At 37.5% G+C, this 23,689-nt stretch overlaps 1 protein-coding gene across 2 annotated transcripts in view; it reads left to right on the top strand.

Annotated features, from left to right (window-relative positions):
* Nucleotides 1-23,689, top strand: part of MARK1 (microtubule affinity regulating kinase 1) — a 55,800-nt gene that overhangs the window by 5,258 nt on the left and 26,853 nt on the right. For both annotated transcript variants that reach the window (XM_030236249.2, XM_030236250.2), the window contains exons 2-3: nt 17,306-17,509; nt 18,090-18,143. In XM_030236249.2, the coding sequence (XP_030092109.1) occupies nt 17,306-17,509; nt 18,090-18,143 (258 nt within the window). The remainder of the gene's footprint in view (nt 1-17,305; nt 17,510-18,089; nt 18,144-23,689) is intronic.

Genomic DNA, 23,689 nt, shown 5'->3' with positions numbered 1-23,689 from the left:
GCTCCTATGTTGTGGAGGGAAAACATATGCTGAGCTAGAGCGCTATGCATGGAGAGAGCAAGGTTCATTTTGAAGTTAACCTTCTGTGTGGATCAGAGAGCATAATGGGACAGGCAGTACACATGGTTCTTTCATTTTCTTTATGTAAAGAGGAATATTTTGGTACAAAGTACTGAAAATGTTCATGATTCAGTGTTCTTCCTAAACATTGTGAATGAGTGTACAGTGTTAAGGTTCAGAAAGAGTTAATGCAGTTTGCTTGTAGTACTTGTTTCATTTCATACTTCATGGGGTTTTGAGGTTCATAGGTAAACATAAAGTTGGATTGTTTGTGGTTGATGTTCTGAAAACTGTACTTACATGGTCAGTGGACTTAAAACACTGAACTAGAACAAGGAGAATATGTTCTAGGAAAACCGACCAGTGGGGTCTTTTCCATTGGATATTTCTGATCCTTTCTGTTCATATTAGGAGAGATTTAAATGGTTTTTTTATCTCAGCATTTTAAATGTTTCAATCATCAGTAAAGGCAGGATTTTTTTTCCCCATGATATCTGATTACATTTGCAAACTAATGTTTTTGCTATAAATGTGTTAAGTTTCTACCATGACTATTGCTGTTGCTCACCAGAGGAATCTCCTGACAGCTTTCAATTGTTATCAGTAGTTTAAACACAGAAAAAATAGTCACTAAATTTTTAAGTGCAGATATCATGATTTCTCTAAAATTATATTCTCAATCAGTGATTTGTAGTTGTACTCTTGGAGTTTTTCTTGTTCTCAGAATTTAGATACTACAGTCAGGTCTATCTTATTGATGCTTGAGAGAACTTTAAACAGTGTTCCAGTAGAGCAGATTCATTAACAAACTATCCTGTAAGGACATGATTTTACAGTTAATGTGGAGCTAGAAAACTATAGTGCAACTGAAGCCCTAAGACAGGTTTCTTACAGATTGGCTTACTCACAGCTTGAGAGTTTGAGCAAACTTTTCATATGTTGCAATATCGGAGAGAAAGCGTTTTATTATTTCTTTTCAGATTTTATCCTTTACTAACTTCAGCCTGTTCTTTATTTTAAAATACATGTTTATAATCTGTGCTGCCCTCCACATTAAACATACTACTTATAAGCCACTGCAGACAGTGACAAGTTTCAAATTCAGCTTTTTTTTGTTGTGGTCATGACGCCATCTATTTTTTTTGTTGTTGTTGTTGGAAACACAATGCTTGCTTTTTGTGGTTGGGTTTGTTGTTGTGTTTTTTTAATCTTTCTGGAATTTCAGAATAGGCAAAAAATTTTTGTTAGGATTTCACAATTTTTTCTGGGTCTTGGTTCTTGAATGTTTACTCTGCTCTAGACAGTGGTAATTTAGGAAGAAATGTTTTCCACATTTGACTGTTTGTGAAAACAGGCATGAAAACAGGAAAGTTTCATCAAAACATTCACATTGTTCAGTGTAATGAATATAATGCAACTCAATCTGAGTTTTAATAAGAAGCTCCTTCTCCACATCCTCTACCAGGCCTGGTTAATTATTAACATTTCTCTACTTCTTTCACCTTGTCAATTAGCTTTTCTTTAGTGTGTTCTCCATGCTCAGTGCTAAACCGAGCTTTAAATTGGGCCAGTTTTATTTCACATAAGAATGAATCATCTTTGTTTTTCTGTGAATAACTTAGTAAAATAGCAAAATCAAAGGCTTGTTGAGGTCTCAAGGTCAGTTTGAGACTTCATAGCTGTATGTGAGAATTCAGCTTAGATTGTTTTGGTGAGCATCCTAGTGAATCTAAGGTTAAAAATGCCAAGATGATAGGATGGCCCTTGTTTTTTAAAGTGCATTTCCCTGTGATTGTTTCAACTTTTATTTCCTAAGTACTGACCAATCATGCTGTAGCTATTGTAGGAAAACACTTGAAGGCAAGAACGTTTGAAACCACACTCTGTGCTTGTCATAATCCTGCTTCTTTTTGTTCTGGGATGGCAGTTCAAAAAAAAAAGTTTATTTGGTTGGTTTTGGTGGTGGGGTTTGGTTTGTTGGGGGGTTTTGTTTTGGGTTTTTTTTAACATAAGCATATTTTTCAGGGATTTCTTTTTGTATGCTTTCAAAGAAACAGCAACTTCTGCTGAGAGACATATATTCACAGCTGTAGGAGGGTGCTTGCACAGTTAAATTCAGCCGGGCTGCAGTTAACCTTAAAAGCAATGAACCAGACATGCTCATGGAACACTTCCACAGCTTAGTGTCTAATGATTGATCAATTGTTGTATTCATGTGAAACCCAAAAGCATGTGTTTATTTGGCATCTTTGTAGAGTGAAAGATCATTATGTTATTCTACAATTCTCCATCATATCAGGACAGCTGATGAACAGTCACTCCACATTGCATAAATCCTTGTGGAAAGTAGGCTGTCTTGCTGGAGTGAATGTGTTTGTGGGTTTTCAAGTCTTCTGTTTCGCTGTTGCATATGGTTTCCAGAAAAAGTAAATTTCCCTTTTTTGTCATACTGTTCCTATGTTTGTGGGACACCTAGGTATAGGCTGTGATGTCAAAATGAGAAGTGGTCTGTGCTCCTCTTGTTTGGTTGGCATGAAAGTACCTTACAATTATGATAACTTTTGTAGAGAACTCTTCATGGCTGTTTAAGATTTAAGTGCTCAGTACCAATGGCTTCTGTCCATTTGTGTGTAAACTATTTCAGTTAGCAATGTTTTATAAAAGTGTATGATTGTTACAGAGACCTAAATATAAAATACAGCAACACAATGTGTTGTGAAGATAAGGGTTCTTTTTCTTCACATTTCCTTCTTCAGAAAGAGGACTCTTACAGTAAGCTTTAGCCAGAGTAATTGTTTATATGTCCAAGATGTATACCCAACCTAAAAGAGCACTGAATGGCCACACACTGATATGTGTATCACAGCCATAATGATTTCTGATGTAAGGGTTGTTGCACATAATGGAGTTTTACTGAGGTCACAATGAATCAGGTTTGTGACTTTGGGGCAGCCTCTGCCTTGTTCACTGTGACCCTACTGATGTGCTGGGAGGAGGCAGAATAATTATCCCGGTTTTTGTTTAAACACCTCTAGAATTCACAAAAGTAGCAGAATTTTAATCAAAGCAGGGAATGATGTCCAAACTTAATCTGTATTTCAAGTGATCAAACATAAGGAATTTTGAGTGAGTTGCAGAAGGGTATTTTAAACATATACAGTTGTGATATGTTGAATAATAAGACAGGACTTTACTTCACCTCTGATGAAAGCATTTGTGTAGAACATCAGTGTTCATGTAGCTGAACATACAGAGTTATTGGATAGCCCATGGCAGTCTTTTGCAAAAGCAGATAATGATAATATTACTGGTGACAAAGTCTAATTGCTTTTGTATTATAAAGTAGTGCATGATAACTTTTAAAATCTTAAGCAGACACAGAATTAGGCAAGGTTGTTAGAGAGAAGTGATACCTTATATTAGACAGATGTGGTTGAAGAAAATAGATAAGATTTGGATAGTAGCAGGGCTTGCTGGAAAGGCTCTTGCCTAAGGTGAGACTCCTGGTAAAACCTGTAGTGCCTCTACTGTGCTTCTCTAGGAGGCCCACACCTTACTCATGGTGCAGTAAAACACACATGTCCTTGTAAGCAGAGACTCATCCTTAGTCACTGGGGTGGAATACTATTTTAGGCTCTCCTGGAAAGTTTCCTCCTGGAATCCTCCCTTCCCCACTGTTGGTTCTTATCTTTTTCATCTTAATGCTTAAGAAGAAAGTAATAAAAAAATAAAGTAAAACATCTTTTGCTTGTCTTCAAGCAGTCCTTTTTTTTCCAGAAAGGAAAAGGCTGTTTATTTTTAATCTTAAGGTTGTCACATAGATAATTTCTCTTATTTAGTCTCTAAAAAACGTAACCAATTTAATTTTAAACCTGGTGCTAGTCTGTAACTTGCCATCACATCAGCTTTATCCTTACATATCTGAAATCGGTCTCTCCAAGATTCCGACTGACTCAGTTGATTAATTTGCTGGCCAATAAATCCCTGCAATTTGCTATAATCTCACATTCTGGCTCCCCCCCCCCCGCCCCCCTTGTTTTCTTCCCCATTTTGCTTACTAACGTGCTTTTGTGCTGGAGCTTGGCATACACATTGCCAGCTTCCTTATGCTTTTCACTCTTTCTGGGACCTTTTCCAGTTTTGCTCATTTAATGACATAAGCAAACCCAATACAAAGCTTTATAAAAGCCATGTAGTTGTAGTGCCTGTTTATCCTTCAAGTAATACCCTTCTGTAGGAATCCCAAGGAGCATAAGGAGCATTTTAATGTGGGAATAATCTGAATTGTAAAGCTAAAGGGAGAGAGAAAATTCTTTGCTGTTGGTGGACTGGGAAGACCTGTTTTTGTGTTGGGGGCTCTTTCAAATATTAGCAAAAATGATTATTACAACATGAAATATTCATCAGTTAGACTATATTTTCCTCATTCCACCTTTCCTTCCCTCTACCCTGGTAAAGTAACTGGGCTGGGCTTTCTTCTCTCAGGTAACAGCAGAGAGTAACCAAAGCTTCATAGTGATTACTTAGACAGGACATAGAATTTTATCATGTTCTCCTAGAGATTCTCTCCCTGCGCTCAGATATGTGAGGAATTTTTAATGGGTGAGAGTTGCAGAGCTGGAGAAGGGGAGGGTAGGGTATACTGCAGACCTGTAGCAACAGTGTAAATTACTCGTGCTTAAATGGTAAATATCTGAAATTCCTTTTGAGAGTGCATGCTTGGCTTCAGTCATATCGTTCAGTCATATCTTTCTACTTCTTAGATGTTTGTCTTCACTTAAGTAGAGGCATAGCTCAGAAATTCTCATAGCTCAGAGAATCTTTTGTGTTAAGAGGAGTCTTTTTTTTTTGCCATGGAAATTACCTTAGTCTGTGAAATGCTATATTGAGCTCTTAGAGAGGATATGGTTGTTTTCCACGTTAGGATTACATGTGTAACGTATTTACTCATATCTTGTTCCAGATAATATTATTGATTCAAGGTAATATAATTCTTAAAAGCATTTGGGTTTTATTTTATAATTTTTTTCCAGCAGTCATCTGATTTTCTTCCCCCTGCCATTATAGTACGGATAGTCTACAGGTGGGTAAAAAAAAAAACATCAAAGAATGTCTTTACTTGTTGGAGTACTAAAATAGTATTTTTTCCTCAAGATCAGACTCCCAAAGGAATAGCATTTTTAATCATTCAATGCAATGAAATGGATAAAGAAAATATTAATAATACTGTTCTGAGTAGTCTTTAGCAGACATACCTATGTGTAATAGCTTTTCAAACTTGTTTTTTCTAATTTGACAAAGACTGGCTGCTTTTTAGACTTCTTTTCTTCCAGTGATAGTCGTAAGATGCACATGAACAAAGAAAATTTATGAAAGCCTTTCATGGTGTAACTCTTGCTCCATCTACTGCAGAGTCCAGTGAAATCTTATCCTCAAACCTGGTATGAGCAATGAGGGTTGAGCTAATATAGATGCTGGAATTAGTCAGTGGAAGACATTATTATTATCAGAGAATGTATGCCTCCAGCAGTGTTTGTAGTTAGGCGAAGGGAAATCTAATCCCCCAGCCTATGCAAAGTAGACTGATAAAATTGCATTTAAAGGTCCTTTTTAGGAAAGATATTCTTGTTCATCCAGTGATTGAAGTATGCCCAAGTGTAGTGTTCATATAAAAGTCAAGTTTGATATTTCTGAAATACTTCAAGATAACATTATTATTACTGCTGCTATTACCACTGTTGTTATTATTAGTTTTTTATGTGACCTTTTGTAAAACTTTGTATTTTGGTGTTGTGTACAAGCCTTTTCTCTGTTACTCATTAAATTAATCTCCTAGTGGTGTGTAGCATTAAGTTTCAATAGAATTATTTTCAAGTGAGAGGCGTCAAGCCTTCTGGAGTGGTGTAGAACAGACAAAGTGGACTCCTCTAGCCATCTGTTTGTTTTCATCACATTCAGGAAATAATTTCTAACCTGAAGAAGCTGAATTAAATACAGCACTTGAGTATTCAATTGGAATTAGGATCAAGTGACGTGTGTTAATGGTGTATCAGCCATTTTCCTAATATTGACTTGATTTAATAGAAGATTAAACTCAGCAAGTGACAGAGGAAAAGAAGAAAGCAGACTGAGGACTGTCAAGTTTATTGCCTGGGGTTATACACACACATATATCTATATATTGGAGTTAGGGTAGGAAGACATCTGGAGGTATACTTTTCTCCAAAACTGTGCCTGATTTCAGGTCACCTGTTGGGTCATAGGATGGCGGTAGAAAATGAGTAGATTCTTTAACTCTTTGTTGAAAAGAGAAAAATATTTAACACAATAGTTGTCATCCCCAGAGGTTGGGAGTATTCTAGTTAGTTTGGTAAATAGAGTTCCCAGTGAGCCTGTGATAATTCAGGGATTGCAATGCTGCATAAAGGGATATGTGATCATCTCTTCTACCATGCTGTGGCTTTTCTCATCTTTTAAGAGACAAGGAGCATTCTAGCACAGTGGGTGGGAAAAGGACCTTTGGCACATTGGTGATAGAAGAGAGAACAAAACATTGCTGATGGCTCATCCTAAGACCTTAAAAAATTCAGTTGTGTCCATTTGAAATCTGCTTAGAGATTATTTTCCTTTAAGGTTTGGGAACAAATTCCCAGTTCCAGTAAGGAGGTTGATATAATCCCTGTCACCTGTGACATTGCCCTCAGGTCCCCATGATTTCTCTGCTTTTATGACTTTGGGACTGAGTCAAATTAGTTCCTGTTTTAATATGAGACAGCATTTGATTTGGTAAGGCACTTAAGCTGGGGATTTCTAGGCATGCTCCTCTAGTATTGTTCAAACTGTTTTGATGTCCAGCTCGGGACAGAATTGAGAGCTGGCCCTGCTAATGGTGGGCTTGGTGGCTGCTGTTGCTGCTACTGGTAATTTGATGTCTCACCATTTAGTTGAAGGAGTCTGAAAGGCCCTGCAGGCTGGACTTCTGTGTAAAGCCCATAGCTGAGTATCTGGGGTTCCTCACCCACAGATTGTCAAGGACTTTAGAGAGGGTCATACATCTTTTTTCTTAGTGTTGGATTGGCTGCTTATTTTAATGACTGTATTCATTATGAATACATACTAGATTTGTTTAAACCTCTAATCACAGATTATTTGGCTTGTTTTATTAAGATTTACCTATATATGTGTGTGTACATTATTTCTTCCACATTTTCCCAACTTGTTATTTTAATGGTCTGGGTAAATGCAGTATCTACTGGTTTTAGTATTTTCTTTGCATCCTGTGTTTTTTGTTTTTTCTTTTACTTCCTTAGCCAAATTATGTTACATGGTCTGTTAAATTTGTTTTGATCATTCCTTTTCTTGTGCTTGGTTTTTACATCTCAGTTTTACACTCATGTGTGATTTCTGTTCGTGGTTTGAATTCAGCACATCTATGTGCTGTATGTGTGTGGTTATCAGTATTAATTATCTACTGTATCACTGCATCTTTCAGGGTAAAACAGCTAAAGAAATGTGTTCTTTTTTTTCTAGCTCTATTACAGACTTTGCAAAATCTTAGAGAAATGTTGCTGCTGTTTCCTCTTTTCCATATATCAATTTAGCTTCCTAGTTGCATGTATTTCTGGGATGCTACATTGCAGTAGTTTGTGATCATGAATAATTGAAGCCCAAAGGTTAAAACAGGGTGGTTGCACGAGTTTAGGAACAAGGGGCTCTGTGGATATTGTAGTCTGAGCTCTGTGAGAAACACACTCTTTGATCATAAGATAGGTGCAAGGGCCAGATGCTGTTTGGACAGCTTAAAGTTAAGCATAAATCTGTGCAAGGCTGGAAATATATTTGCTAAGTTGAAATGTGGTATAGCATTATCCAGATAAAGGTAAATAATTACTACCGCTCAACTGAGGACATTTTATTTGATCTGTTAATTAACACTTAAATGAAAAACAAGGTAGAGAGCACTCAGCAAAACAGACTTCATTTTGCTGTTTGAGTTCACCATGTCCTAGCCAGTTGACTTGGATACATTGTCATAATCTTGCTCTGCTGTAAAACACAGTTGGTCTCTGAAAGCATAAACTAAGTTTAGTGGAGTCCTTATAACTTTATCTGCATCTCCCACTATCAGGTCATGCTCTGCTAGCCTGTTCTCAGGAGACAAAACTCTTGTAACTGAATGCTGCTTGAGTGCAGGCTTGCTGTCCATAACAGCTAAGTTGCTTCCTCCTCTTAGGAAGGTGTTCTGGTTTTCCTGTGTGAAAGTATGTGTTACTCCTCAGAGTCAACCTTGTGTTTATGAAAAAAAAAAAAAAAAGAGAAGTCTGCAGAATGCTGGGTCTGATGAGATTCTGGCTTAAATGTGAAAACTGTATGTTCTTGACAGATGAGGTCCATTAGACCCTCTGATGGCCAGTCTTCTGAGCCAAGACTTGTTACTGACACCGGAAGTCCTTGGCTGCAGGGTGGTGGACCAGCACATTATCAAGCCTTGGGGACGGAGAAACTAAACTGGTCTGCTCTAGTGCAAGAAGCCATTAAAGTGCGCTTCAGGTCAGGAAGGATTCCCTGCCCTCCTTTGAAGGGTCTGTGGAAGGGCTTGAGATTGGCCTTGTTAATCTGCTGTAGATGCATGCTTTCTATTCCCCTCTTTTGTCTAGGCAACAAGTTAATTTTGAGAATTACTTCTAGTTACATTTATTTTGCATGTACTGTATTGTACGTAGGGAATTGTTAAGATGAGTCTCTGTACTGTTTAGATTAGACTTCCAAGATCCCTAAAAGAACAACGTCAAGAGAAAATGGGAAAATCATGCTGAGCATTGGGTAACAGTGTTTGAAACAGGGCTTGATGTGGTCCTCAGACATTCCAGAGTCCTGCATTGCCTGAGACAGTTTCTTTTCTAGGACATGTGTTCATCAATTAGTATGTACTGTTATCAGGTTAGATATTTTAATTGGTCATCTCTTCACTTTTGAGAAGCTGGCTTTACTTCAGAAAGTTAATAAGACCTTGAGGTAAGATAGTCTTCAAAATGAGATGATGATCTGTCTTGATGAATTAGTCATAGGATCTACTGGATGAATCCAGTAATAGGTATATGAAGACTTTAGAAATACTGTCCAGCTTGCTGGAGGATGAACTTTCTCTTTTGTGTAGCAAAATGTTGGGGTGCTGCTTTGCCACTCATGTCATCCCTAAAGGGGAGCTTCTTGAGCTCACATTGTGTGTTCTTCTGAGGGTAAACCACAGGAGTAAGCAAGCCTTGTTTATAGGATTGTTTTTGTTGGTTTGGGGCTCTTTGTGTTTTGGGGGATTTTTGTTGTTGTGTTGGTTTTGGTTCTTTTCTGAGTCCTTGTGTGTTTTACCTTGTTGTGGAATTAGAATAAGTATCTCCTAGCTTAAGTTTCACTACTGGTGTCAATTTGCCTTTGGATTATCAAGAAAAGTAGTGTGATCAATTTTCTTTTCCATGTTCCTGTCCTGATAGTGCAGTTCCATGAGAGTTTAACATAGAGCAGATGTGATCCTGTCTTCCCAGTGCTGGGTGTTGCCTTTTGTCCTTGGGCCTGTGCTGCTACTGGGGAGGTGTCAGGGGGTGCCTGTGCTCAGGGAGCCAGAGGTGACCCTGGCAAGAGTCGCAATGGTTTCTCTGGCACGGCTGCCTGTTCTGTCCATGTGTCCTGCTGCCCCAGCAGTAGTGAGGTTGTGGCTGTGTGTGTGGGCATGGGATCAGCTTCAGTAGCCATCGTGACACGTGGGGACTCATCCAGAGTTGTTGTAGGTATGCAGTGGATAAGGAAAAAATGTCCATTTCATAAACTTTGAGAGGAAGAATGAGTTGCAATTCAGAGCCTGGTCACAATTAGCTGCTGTATCCTTTCTTTCTGTAGGAAAACCTCAGCTGACCCAGAAGAGCACTTGTTTGATCCTGAGTGTCAGACATGCTTCACACTCTAATCTGGTGGCTCTTTTGTGAGTAAATCTTGCCTCCTGCTGCTGTTTCCCTCGTCTGGAGGCAAGCCTCAGGTTTCAGGATTGCAGTCTCTAGACTGTAGAAACAGCCCTTTCCTCTCAGTTTTGAAGTTGGATATTAAAGCATTTTCTACTTCTTGAGTCCTGCAAATGCTTGAGGAGCTCCATGTGCTTGACATGATCCTGAATTGTAGGTTGTTTCATATTTCCCTTCTTTTGCCTTTCATCAGGCTGATTGAAAAATGACCTGGCTGCATCATTTATAAGTGCAATAAAAACTCTTGCCAGTTTCCTTTGCCGGAAGTTTTGCTTTCTGGGTATGTTCCTGTTCTTGTTTGGTTGGTTCAATTAACAACCAACATTTGCATTTAGTTTTCTTTTTGTTTCACAGGGGATTTTTGAGCAAACTGTGAGTGCTGTGGCATTCAGAATCAGTAGTGCCCTGCAGCTGCCTGTGCCTCCAAGTGCTGGCAGGATGTCCTGGGAGAGATGTGAATGCTCACTGGGAGCTCTGTGCTGAGAGGTTTAAGATCTCATGAAATAAGTCAAAAAAGACTGGCATGGTAAACTGTTCACCTTCTGAGGGAAGAGCAGTGGCTGGCAAGAAAGTTGAGAGAACTCTTGTCTGTGAAGGGCTGTGTTTAGATGTGTCCAAGAGGCTGCAGGAATAGTTTTGCTCTTCCTTCCCGTAAGTGCTTTCCTTCAAAAAACAATTTTCTTTTAGGTTGCATGGGTGAGGGACATTTGACATTTTATTTTGACAAGATAGGAAGTGTTTTACTCTTTTGCTTGATAGGGCAGGTGGTAGTTTTTAGTACTGAGCTAAATAACAAAAATGAGTAAACGAGGATTTTACAAAAACTTTATCTTTTTCCCCCCCCTCATTTTGGTTCCACCTGTGCTTTACTGCAGCAGCTTTTAGCTGGCTTGTCTCAGTTTTCATGGGGCTACAGGGAGGGTTTCATTTTATCCTAGCAATTAATGGAGATGATATGGGCTGGCTGTCCTGAATTAGCCCTGGAAAATCTTGTTTATGTGTTTGGGATGAGTCAGGAAGGAAAGTGCCAGGTTGAAATAATTGTGCCAATTCTGAGTGAAGTGGAACAAAGGCAGGAAGGTCCTGTTCTGCTGCACCTGCACGCCTGGCCAGGCTGAGGGCTTCAGGCCCAGGGAGAGGAGGAAACATGTAAGCTGAGTTCAGGTTACAAGACCTGATTTCATGCTGTGGAGTTGTTTGTTTTTCTGAAATGCTTTGGCTATCATCTTGGGGATGGACCAGCACATTTCTAAGGTTTTTCATCTATCAAATAAAAAGGATCTGTGAATCCATGTGATAATGAACTCCACCCTTCCACATGATGTTACTACAGTGTTTAAAAAAAATGGGAATCAGCATACTGTATCATGCTCTGGATTAATACAGGTTGGTGTAACCACATGAAAATGAGAGTTAGTATGAACTTCTGAAACTCCTATTAGCTGTGTCTGTTTCTGCACTGGTAGATCATGGCATGTTTTCTTCCTGAATTGCTTCAGGTATGGAGCTGTAAACATTGCATCCTATGTAGCTTGAGATGAGAAAAACAATTCTGTCTCAAAGTTGTCAAACTTATTTCTGTGTGTTTCACATATGTTGAACACTCAAAAGACAAACAAAAAACAAACAAAACCCAAAACGAAACCCCAAACAAACAAACAAAAAACTTCCATGGCACTTAGATACCATAGTAACAAGCACGGATTAAGATTTACTCAATGCTCATCATAAATTTACCTGTCACTCTTGTACATGTCTGCTTTTGGGGAGGGAGCACTATTTGTCTATTGGCATTGGGGTATTTTATTTCACCTTGTAGTAGAAATGTTTTCCTGTTACCATTGAAATTGTTTTTGTGAGGTACACAATAGTACAACTGGGAAGAAAAAGGAAGTATAGTTTGGAGTTATTAAAGTATTTTATAAAATACTTTTCAGAGTTGCAGCATCAATTAGTGAAATGTTTGTGTATGCTTGACTCAGGCCAGCTTTCTTCAAATTTTTTTATCTTATAGCTGATAGACTCAAGCTATTCTAGAAGATCATGTCTGGCATTTTTACATATTATGTAAGTGATCAAAAGAGAAGGATGCATGTGCTGGATTGTTTTCTCGCACTTTTGGGAAGTGTGCATAAGCAGGCACAGGAGATGGGTACATTCTACATTTTATCACAGTTTTGTCTGATTCTCTTATTTGTCTGCCATGCACTGATCTTGGTATCTGATATAAAAACTCCAAGTACTTCTTTCCTCACTGCCATTGTTGCTTTGGTTTTTCTGAGCTTAGTCCTGCATATTATCCCCTCTTTCAGTGGGAAGGTTGGTTGCTTTGCATTTTGGTGTTTTTTTTAATAGGAAAGTTTTTATCATTCATTCACAATCTAGTATGCATTTAATTGCACTTAGGAAATTTAAAAAATCATATGCATGTACATTCAGTCTTTTAACTTGGCCCTTCCAAAGCACATGGAAGGGCCAAGTTCACTTCACATGTCTGAGAAGAAATATTAGATAGTGCTCTATTAGAGCAGAGGTGCTTTAGGAATTGTAGTATGATGTGATAGATACATGTGGCAGGAGTAAGGTGTGGTTTTGTGCAGATGTGAGGCTTACCTGGAAGAGGGGGAATCCCCTGTTTCTTCTGCCCCTAACAGGGGGATCAGGTACTATATTTGTGTGCAGTTTGCATCATACCTGTACCACCTGCATGCTCTTGACACATGATGCAGAACAAGCTCATCTGAGCATCTCTGATGGTTTCTACTTTGAGGTTCACCAAGAGCTTCCAAAAAATTGGACTCTTTCAGTTCAGTTTGATGCTTCAGCAAAAATCTTTGTTGAGGTGGCTTGCTATAAGCTTCTAAGTCCTAAAGACTAGTGACAGTAGCTGGACATCCAGGACAGTATTTCACACCTCTGTCCTCTTTCCTTTCCTGGCATTGTATTTTTAATGTGTTTATTTCTGGAGACTTTATTTTATACTGACATAAACTGAATATATCAGGAGTCATGTTTATATTGTACTAGTAAGGAATGTTTCCCCCTACAATATACATATATTAAGAGCAAAACTGTTGCAGATCAGAGCTTATTTAGAAGACTCTTCTCAACCCTTCAGATACCCTCTGTCTGGGCTAGCTATTTTGAAAAATATTTGCATATTTGAAAAATACGACAGCTGTTATAAATGCTCATGTGTATGGCACATGCTTGGAAATTGTAGGAGTTATGAATATAAAAACTGGCTGCAAGATACTCATGTCCAGGACAGGATAGAAAATACTGAGTGAGAAAAGTGTGATAATTTGCGTTTTGTAGAACTGTATGTGCTGACTTTACTTGCATGGGCTGGCTCTACCAAGGAATTTGCCTTGTGATAAATCAAGATGGGGAAAATTCAGGACTAAGAGGCTTGTTTAATCAAGTGAGGTGTAGGCAGATTGATGTGTGGAAATTATCCTCTTACTATGAAGGACTATAGAGGCCTTCACTGTTGTTAGATTGAGAAAGATTTTGTGGATTGGTGACTGGAATGGTTTGGGGGAATTTATAAGACCAAGCTGTAGCAGCACTTAATATAGGTGATGTTGTAAGTTTGATTACCATGTATAATCCCTGAGAGTACTATTCCAGTGGCTGGTAAGTGGCTAAAGGATACTGAATATGTAAAGTAATGAATCCCCCACATTGTACCTACTTGGTGGGGTTAGTTCTTCTGCACTTTCTTAAAGATGATGTGGCCATCAGGTCATCTTGCTTTGGCAAAGTTACCTGGGGTAAAGAAAGAAAATTACAGCTTTGAGAAGCAATGGGTCAGATGAACTCTCTTGTGGTCTTACTGCCCTTGGCTTTCTGTAACAACCCTGGTGGAATATGTCAGAAGCAGACCTAGTATGAAGCAGTAAGTGTTAATCGAGCTCTCTTCTGTTGCAATTTAAAATTGAATGTTAGAAATACTTTTTTGAGATTCCTGAAAAGGGGGATTTTGTTTTGCACACATTTTCTTCTTTTAAAGTACCTAATGTGCAACATATCTAAATATTCTAATAAACTGTTTCAGCTCTAAGCTTGTTACTGCTTCACCCTATTTTTGTTTAATATTGCATTGTATTTTAAGAAACACCTAATTTTGTGTCTATTTCTAGAGATTTGATTTTACACTGCCATAAATCGAATCTATTGAGTCATGTTTATGGTGTACTAGTAAGTTAGTGTTTCCCACTACACTTTATATATATGTGTGTATATATTTATAAAAAAAAAAAAAATCAGGGTATCTAGTGAAATAACAGAACCGCTAATTAAAATCCTATGTGGGAAATGCAGCTGGTTGACTGGAATTGGTTTTTGATGACAGTGAACTTCAAGGCAAGTATTGGTTTTTACAGCCCCCTTGTTTCCAGTGCCCTGAAAAACTTCTCTGAATTTAGAGATTGTTCTACTGAAATGACATTTTAAATAGCCACATAGTAGCTGATGCATAATGAATGAATGTATTGTAACGGACCAGAAGGATCTGAAAATTATGTAGCCTGCCCTTCTAGACAATGTGGATGTTGCATACTTCTGTGAAATTCAGCTTTAGTATTCTTTAGAAATAATCTCTTAGATAAATGTTACTTGACCTTGATTATAATTTTTTCAACTTCTTAATCTTTTCTTTCAATTTCACTGGATGTTGATTTCTAGAAGTTGATAAGTTTCTACTTTAGATTTCTCTTTACCTTCCAACAATAGCAAGCTGTTTCTGTGCAGAAGAGGCCTGTTACAAGAATAATTTGAATTTCATTCAGTGCTGTTCAAATTCAGAAATTGTATCTATTTAGTTGTGTGTGGCTCACAAAACCAGGAAATTTGACCTTCTTTATGCATCATTTCTGTCATCCTTGGGCATAGCTGGAGAGAATGGTTGGTTGACTCTGAAGAGAATGTGTTTGAGAAGGAATAATTAGGAACCATCCAGAGAAGCTTCGTTTTTCTCTCACAAAAAGACCAAAATCCAGAATCATCATTACCATGAACCTTATTACTCTTTTTTTCCTCTTCAAGTTTGGTACTCTTATACTGTTATTTTGACTATATAATGCTTTCTCTGTTCAGTCTGCATTGAAATAGTCTATTCCGTGGAGGCATCTTCCTCTTTGCTCATGGCATTGGTTAAGTCTATCCAATTGTTTCTCAAAGAGATCCCTTCAGATATCTGCTGGGCGTAGTCTAATCCTTTGAAGTATATGAATGGCAATTGATATTAGGATTGTCAATGCTTCTGGTAGGCATTGTATTTCCTGTAGTGGAGATCTAATTCAGTGAGTTAAGAGGCTCAAAGACTTCTAAAACTTGTTTGCGTAGCACAGTGCTGTAGCCCTGGATGGGGTTCTAAGTACAGGTGCAGTATTTGTTGTTAGCACCACACAGTTACTGATTTTGCAGGGTGTATTTTTAGGGGAGACTTTTCTTTGGGCAGTGGTTTATCACATGTGGGCCTGGTGTCCAGTGCTGAAGGAATGTTTCAGAGCCTTTTTTGCCTGGAGCTGTTCTTTTGATCTTCTTTTTCAAAGTCCACAAAGAGTATTTTAATGATGTGCTTCTAAACAATAAATACTATTAGTAGCATGTTCTTTCACAGCTGAATAAATTTGTCTGATATACAGAATCTAAACATGCCTGGCGTGCTTGGTTCTCCAGTAATTTGGAAAACAGTTTAGTGGGAGTACAGTAGTATTTTGCAGAAGGACTCATGCGAAGAAAAGACAAACAAAATTATATTTAGGGCTGTTCTCTTGGCTATAGTGAATAATTAATAATGCTGGAGGTGATGTAAGCCGGGTTGTGCTACATTTGGGAAGAACATTCTGGTTGTGGTATACTTCTTGTTTTTTCCGGTTGTGTTGCAGCTGTTTGCTACTTTTTCCATATCCACTGCTGCTTATGTCCTGAAATAATCTTGCCTGGTTCAGTGGGACTGCCTGTAAACCTGAGTGTTTACAGGCGGGGATTGACTTCAGTCCCCAGCAAATGCAGGCGGAAGCTGGAAGTACTTCTTTAAATTCTGGTTGTATATGAAAATAATTCCTTAAGGAATGATGGATGAGATCAGCACAGCCCAGCATTAGGTTGGGTATTGGGAGAAGCAGTAAAACTCCAGCTACCCTCAGACTGCTTTCAGCTTAAGGTCAAGGATCCTAGGATCAGGCTTGTTAGTGCTGTGTAAAAAGATACCCACATTTTAATTGAGGCAATCGGTAATTCAGGTAATATTCAAGTGTCTGTTGATGCTTTATGCTTAGCTGGGAGTAAGCATGCCTTTCTGCTACAAATCTAAAAACTGCTCTGGGAAGACATTCTTTCTACCTCCAGTATGTGCCAGCTTTCAAAATCTGTAACTTAAAAGATTAGAAGCTAAATTTTACCTGTTAAACGCTCGCACCCATCTGCCACTCTTAGAAAGTATTTGAAATACTGAAATACTTAGCACTCCTTTGGCATTTTTCATTACTTTGGTTTCTCCTTGGAACAATTCCAAGCCCCATCTGTAACTTGTCCCTTATATACTTGGAAGTTAGAGTACAGAAACAGATTTCAGTGACTAACATTTAATGTGGGATGATGTGTTGGCATGCATTAAAAATAACTTCCTTTTAGTTCTTCAGACTTTTGAGATTTGAAATATTTTATGCATTCTCACAGAGTTTTAAAAAACAGTTATTTTTAAATAAAGGTGTAGATAGTTTGCTACTTGAATAAAAACTTAAAAAGATGCAAACATGTTTGGGGAAAAAAGTTTACTTGAAAAAAAAAGTAATTTCATTTGACTGAAGAAAGTTAACAAAAAAAGAGTGAAACCTTGTTTCCAAATATGCCCAAGTACAAATATATTTTGCATAATGTATTTTTAAAAGACTAAATTTGATTATAATTAGACAAATTTATTTGCAACATAGTGCTATACTGTGTGGTTTGGCATGTTTAAAAGAGTCTGTAATGGATTGTAGATTACTGCTTAGGTATCTAGTTTTGCTTTTGGAGCTGGTAAAATCTTTCTGCAGACTTTTTCATGAGACATGTATCAAACTCTGCCCAAAGGCAGAGCCCATTAGGCTACCATCCAGAGTTATCAGTTATATTGTAAAAGTTAAATTACTCCCCTTTGCATCTTTTTATACTTGTGGTCTATTCTATTTCAATTGTCTAAAATCCAAGTAGCTAAATTCCCAACTATTTTGTCTGCCTTGCAGCACACCTCTGTGGATGGATATACTGAACCCCACATTCAGCCTATCAAGTCAAGTAGCAGACAAAACATCCCCCGATGTAGGAACTCCATAACATCCACAAATGAGGAGCATCCTCACATTGGAAATTATCGCTTACTGAAAACAATAGGAAAAGGAAATTTTGCCAAAGTGAAGCTGGCAAGGCATGTGCTTACTGGAAGAGAGGTAAGCCTTGAAATGAAGACTGACAGTCTGATTTGTTTTCTTTGGCTATCTTTATAATAAGTATTTCTTCTAGAGGATGTTTCAGCATATAGAAGAAGTTACCTGACATGTCTGAGTTTCCACCTAACCACCTACCCACCTCACCCCCTCTTTAAAATGTAGCTTCTTGGTGAAAGGATCAAAATGTTTGTTTTGCATCAAACGGTATTTTGGGGCTGGGAAGGTGTCTGTTCATCCCCAAGCTTTTCTAAAACTGAAGAGAAACATATTGATAGGCAGATTTCATTGATATTGGTGATCTGTTAATAGATAAATCTCATGTTTAGAGGGCCTGGACAAGATAATGTTGTTCAGTCCAAATGCAGACAGATGTATAAAACTGATTCTTTGGTGGCAAAGTTCCAAGCTCCTGCTGGTAAATCTTAATAGGTTTGAGAATTTTTCTTGATGAAATGTGTAGAAGTAGACACACATGCGTGTTTTACAGGTGCATCTATGCTCTTGTTCACAGAGGTGCAGTATGGTTTTGTTCAAAACTTCTTCTGTTTAGTAATTCATAGCTGTTTGTTTTTTTCCCAAGGTTGCTGTGAAAATAATAGATAAAACCCAGCTAAATCCTACTAGCCTGCAAAAGGTAAGAGTAGACTGTAACATCTGAAATTCTGTAAACAGTTGAACCATGATCCTTTATTTACTTGACAGAAATATTTGATCCCCTTATCTTGCTAAACAGCATTTTTGTGTGTGACCTTGGGAGAGCGTAGTCTCCCTGCTATAATGTGCACATTCATTTGTCTGAGGGCAGTGGCTCCATGTGGTTCCTCTCTGAGCTTTGTTGTTTTGCTCTTCCTTCCTCCAGTAGCTTTCCTCTTTGCCAACAGTAACATTTCTTTCCAGTTAGGTATACAAACAGCTTGTCTACATGCTAAACCAAGATTTAATGCTGTAAAGGATGATATTCTTAGATATTTTTCTTTAATGTATTAATTGGTTTTTTTGTGGACTTAGAGTACCAACTTCTGTTGCTTTAATGGGCTTTTCTACATTTGTCTTCATAGTCTTTCAGCTTTAATAAAATATTTCCTAAACTCAGGGGACCTGTGGCAATTACTTTTTGTGCACAGAATTGACAAAATGAGTGAATATAATCAAAACAGTGTTGTTTATGACTGTAGATAGAAATTCAGAAGTCTTTCAAAGTCATTGTGATTAAGGTTTTATCAAAGCCTTGGGGATTTTTGTTTGCTTTGGATTTTTACTATTTAACTCTGGGTATGTTTTGTTGTGGCTAAAGCACAGAAATGGGTTGTCCTACTGGAGGATGCCCATTATAAAAATTTGGGGTATTTTTTGTTTACAAATACTAGACTGCTGTTGTTTGTAGCTGTAGAAATGAGAGAGGCCAGGTCTTATTGCTGTTCTTTTATCTCTGGCTGCTACTACAATTTATTTTATTGTGTAATTTTGGTTATGGGGAGTTATAAACAGCTTTGCTGTAATTTCTTTTTTTCTTTTATACATTATTTGCTTTAATGTCCTCTTTTGTAGTACTTGAGTGTGAGTTCTCCTGGATTTTTTTTTTTAATTCAACCTGCTGTGCAGACCATGAAGAGGCTTTGCTGTTAAGTCCTATATCCTGCATTAAGCAAATCTCTTTGCTAATATTTGAGCTAGAGAAGAGAGACCTGCAGGGACAGTGTGTGACAGAGCATATTGTGGAAATCCTGTGCTGCTCACGTAGCTTATTTCCTAGCTAGCTTGGTGTTCACACTTGAAGGGCTGGGTTTGTCTCATTGTTGAGCAATGAGAAGCTAAAATATGTTAAAACTTTCCAGAAAACGAAGCTAGAAAAACTCAGCTTTGGGACAATAGTTATAATGTTAAGTTGTATTTCATACAAAAATACTCAATAATAATTCAATAAACCATTCCAAGTATAAATAAGACTTCCATAGCATACAAAAGATGCTGTCACACTGCACAAATAGTACATAAAATACTCATGCAATAGGACACTGGTGCTGTTATTTGGTTTTTTTGAGTGGGAAGCTGGCAACGAGACAAACAGGTACTGTTAGAAGCCACTTGTAGTAGAACTAAGGATAGACATTTAAATTTATGATATAACTGGAATTTCATTCTTCAGTAACTTCTTAATATATTGATCCCATGCATCTTCTGCTCACACTGAAAAATTGGGTAGTTTGTTGGTATCATGTTTTCATTTGTAAAATACTGATTATGGTTTTCAGAAAAAATAATCTTTGTTTTGAAGCTTTGTAGGTCTTTAGCTGTGGCTGAATGAATGAATACTGGTTGCCCGAAAAAGTAAACTTAAACACAATTTTTCAGTCACTGAAGCAATTGTAAATACAAGGCAAATAAGGGTGAGAGGGTGGTTCATTAGCATGCTTAAGATAATTTCTGTTAGTGTTTTAGTGGGTCATTTTGGGATTGTTAGTCAAATAATTCTTCTTCTTTTCTATGAAATCAGTCACTTTTTTTCCTTTCTGCACTGAGCTATTACATTTTGTTTGTGATTCTCTTTGTACTATTTAGTATCACTGCAATGTGAAGTTTTATGATTTTGTCATCAGGCTTATACTGTAAAAAGGGCTGTTAAGTGGTTGGGTTTTTTCAAGAGTCAGTGTTGGGAATGGGAAGCAGTGATAGAAGTATTGTGTTGATAGGAACAGACACTTATCTAATGAAGGTTTATAGAGGATGCTGGAGTATGTTGCTGGCACAAAAATACCACTCCTGAGTTGGAACCCATCTAAATTCTCCTGGTTGAGAGGATGGCCTCTAGAACTTCAAAGCTGCTAAGTTTTGCAGTTCAGCAAAACTTTTAGATCTTCAATCACTACTGATTATTATTAATCAAGCAAGACGAATTTTTGGTTATCTTGGGTGTAGGGTCATTTACAAAACCATCCCCTTTCCATTCACCAAAGTACAAAGGATACTGAGTGCAAGTCAGTTTTGCTACAGTACTTGCTACTGACCCAAGTGAAATGAGTCATCATGTCTTCGCATGCACCCTTCTGTTTTGTAAACAGAAATATTTGAGCTCATACTTCACTTGCTGGAAGTGTTATACAAGCTGGGTCTGTAGTAGGTCACAGGTATAAAAGCAAAGAGTGTTTCGTTTCTTCCTAGCTGCTCACCAGTGATTTTCATGCCCTGTTGAATGCACGGGATACTTCAGACAGAGTTACTTTAGTTTGCAATGGCCTAATATTTGATGGCTTAAGTTAGCTGACCTTGTGAATTTTTGATTTTGCATTCTTGTCCATGCAATGTGATCGCTTATGTTAATGTCTTAACTTAGATTGTATTTCTCACTCCAGGACCTCTACCTCTTTAAATAGAAAACCTGTGTTGAATTAAGGGTCCTGCCCTTTCTACTTCTTTTCAGTTTGTTCACTATACGGTTACCATTGTACTCAGTGAGCATCTGCTTAGAGCAGAGCTGGCTTTATTGTTGATTTGCAATCTTGATAGTAACTTACTGTACTGACTTAGCTTTTTCCACTGTCACTATTGTAATTTGTTTCCAAATGTAAGTATTTGGGTTTTATCATAAGACAAATTTGTATCAAAATAGCTGGTCTATTTTTCATGTCTGCTACATTGAAAATTTTGTCTTCTACTGGCTTCACCAGGGATGTTTCTGAAACAGCATTCTGTTGCTCTTCTGCAAACTGCTAGTGGAGCAGGTGCCTTTATTTATTTATTTATTTATTTATTTATTTATTAATAGGTTTAATTAGGAAATGGTTATTTCAGATATGCCCCTTTTAGGGGTCAGCAAGAGCAAGCTTTTTATTCTTTGAACATTTTTGAAACCTCTAACTTAAGTTCCTTCTGTCACTGAGAAAAGCAGAACAGAAGTAAAGTAGTGTGGAAGATTTGGAACAATCTCAATGTGTTACCTATTGAGAGCTGTGCTCCTTTTGCCACATCCCTTCTCAGTAACAGTTTAGAAAGTAGAGCAGCTTTCAAGCATGTTTTTCAAAGAAGACAAAGCCTTGGTTAACTGAATATTTTCAGTTTGTAGTAACTTAAAGTAAATCTTAAACATAGGTATCAATCTGGCAGCAAGTAGAAATGTTATTAATGGTGCGGCAGATCTTTGCTTTGTGCAGTTTATGCCTTGAAAAATTAGGCTGGAAGCACGGGAAACAATTTTTCAAGTCTTGTTTTTTCCTAACTACAAATTTTAGAAAACGAGTATGGCGCTGGCTGTCTCTTTCTATAAGTAAAGCTTTTGATGGTGCAGCACCTTTCTAACAAGGAGATGCTTGTTCAAGAGTTTTTTTTGAATGGTAGCCTTTTTTAAGAATGAAGAGATAAGTCAGGGAGATAAGTCACACCTTCTGAGAGAGAAGGACACTGCTGCTCAGGAAAATACAGGTGTGTCTGAATTCTGAAGATGTTATTTTTTTGTCAGTAAAATAGATCATGATCCTACAGCAGGTTACCTTGTCCTCAGAAAACAAACATCGCTGTTCTGTCCAGATTTTTTAAGTTTAACCAACTTGGCTTTGTAGGAAATAAATGTGGTCTTTTTGCTTACATCTCTTTGTATATAGAGGTATTTATCCTGAGTGTTATTGAGGGGTGTAGTGGCTATTGTTTAAAGCTGCATTTATTTGTAAATACGTGGTTATTGGCATTGCAGATGTGTATGACCAGCATGCTTCTACATGGGCAAATTGTGGGGGAGGAGATTAATGTCAAAGTAGTGCTTCATGGAATGCGGAGTTGCAATATAAAGTCACGTCCTCAAATACTGTTAAGGCTTTTATTCAGAACCACTTGTGCAACAAAATTTCTTTTCGCTGTAAAATCAATTTGAATTTTGAACCAATTAGAGTCTTAAACCAATTAGTAAACTTCTAAATCTTTTGGCAATATTGAATAGAATAATGCACATCTTTTTTTTCCAATTTCCATGTACTTTACATTCAATATAAAAATGTGAGTGTTGAAATTATTTTCTATAGAAGTCTCATTTTAATCCAGTTTATGAAGGCTCACTGCTGTACCTCTTATACCAGCATTAAATTATGATATATACCTCATAGACTTGTCTTAAGTTATGAAATATCTTTCCAGTCTTTAGGGGAGGAACTGATTTTCCACCTACCCGCTTAGGAGCTTTTCTGATGCTGTACCATCCATTGGATTAGATTTGTTAGCTTCTGATTATTTATATTGATTTAGCTGAGAAATGTATTCTTGTGCAACAAATTCCAGTACTTAAAAAACCAACAAATTCACAATGAACATCCTGGTGTGTGGTGTTTTTCCTTAACAATGTCTGATTTAATGAGGAAGAGAAATTTGCTGAAGTTAACTCTGGTGCATAATATTACATACCCTTGTTTTGTGTTCTGGACATAAGCAAACTGCATCTGTTTGTGTTTGCTCAGAGAAATGCTTTTGTAGTCTTTGCTTCCCTCTGAAATTGTTTTAATGGCATCTATAAGCCAAATGCATAGTAACTGGCATGAAATACTTAAATAATACAAGTATTCGTCTGTAATATTATTATTTGAGCTGTAATAATCATACTTTATCAAAAACTGAGTGTCAATAAGATGTTGTTCCGTAGTCTTAACTTGTAGAATAAATGCAGAATTTTAGAAATATAAAATACCCTAAAGTGCTACTCTTTGGGGAGCTGTTCAGTCTCTGCCTTGCATCACTGTGCCCTTTTGCAATGCTTGCATCTGATCAAATGGGACTAATTTTGAATATGGAGGGTGAGATGTCTCTGCAACATGAGAGAAACAAAACAGCAACAACACACTTGATGTGTTGAGCCCTGTTTCTTTCTAAGGACTGTAAGATGTTTCTAAAGGCGTTTCCAAAATGTTTAAGTATTACGCTGAAGAGTGAGAGTTTCTTCATTTATTTCAGCATCCTACGTTAGCCCAGTAAGGGACCAAAGAGTGTGCAGCACATCAAATAGGGGCTCTGGTGTTCAGTTAAACAGTGCAAGCCTATCAGTATTGCCAACCTCAAGTACACAGCACGAAACTACATAGGCATTTTTGATTTCTTTCATTTGCCTTCTTTCCTTTGAGCCCCTAGGTTAGTCTTGATGCACCTCTAATTAATAAAGCCATGAATGGTAGAAATTTAAGACCAATAACCTCTTGTTTCTGTTTT

The sequence above is a fragment of the Serinus canaria genome, chromosome 3 (genome assembly GCF_022539315.1).
Source record: "Serinus canaria isolate serCan28SL12 chromosome 3, serCan2020, whole genome shotgun sequence".
NCBI classification, from domain to species: domain Eukaryota; kingdom Metazoa; phylum Chordata; class Aves; order Passeriformes; family Fringillidae; genus Serinus; species Serinus canaria.
Note: the sequence above shows the minus strand (reverse complement) of the source record. Positions and strands in the feature narration are given on the sequence as shown.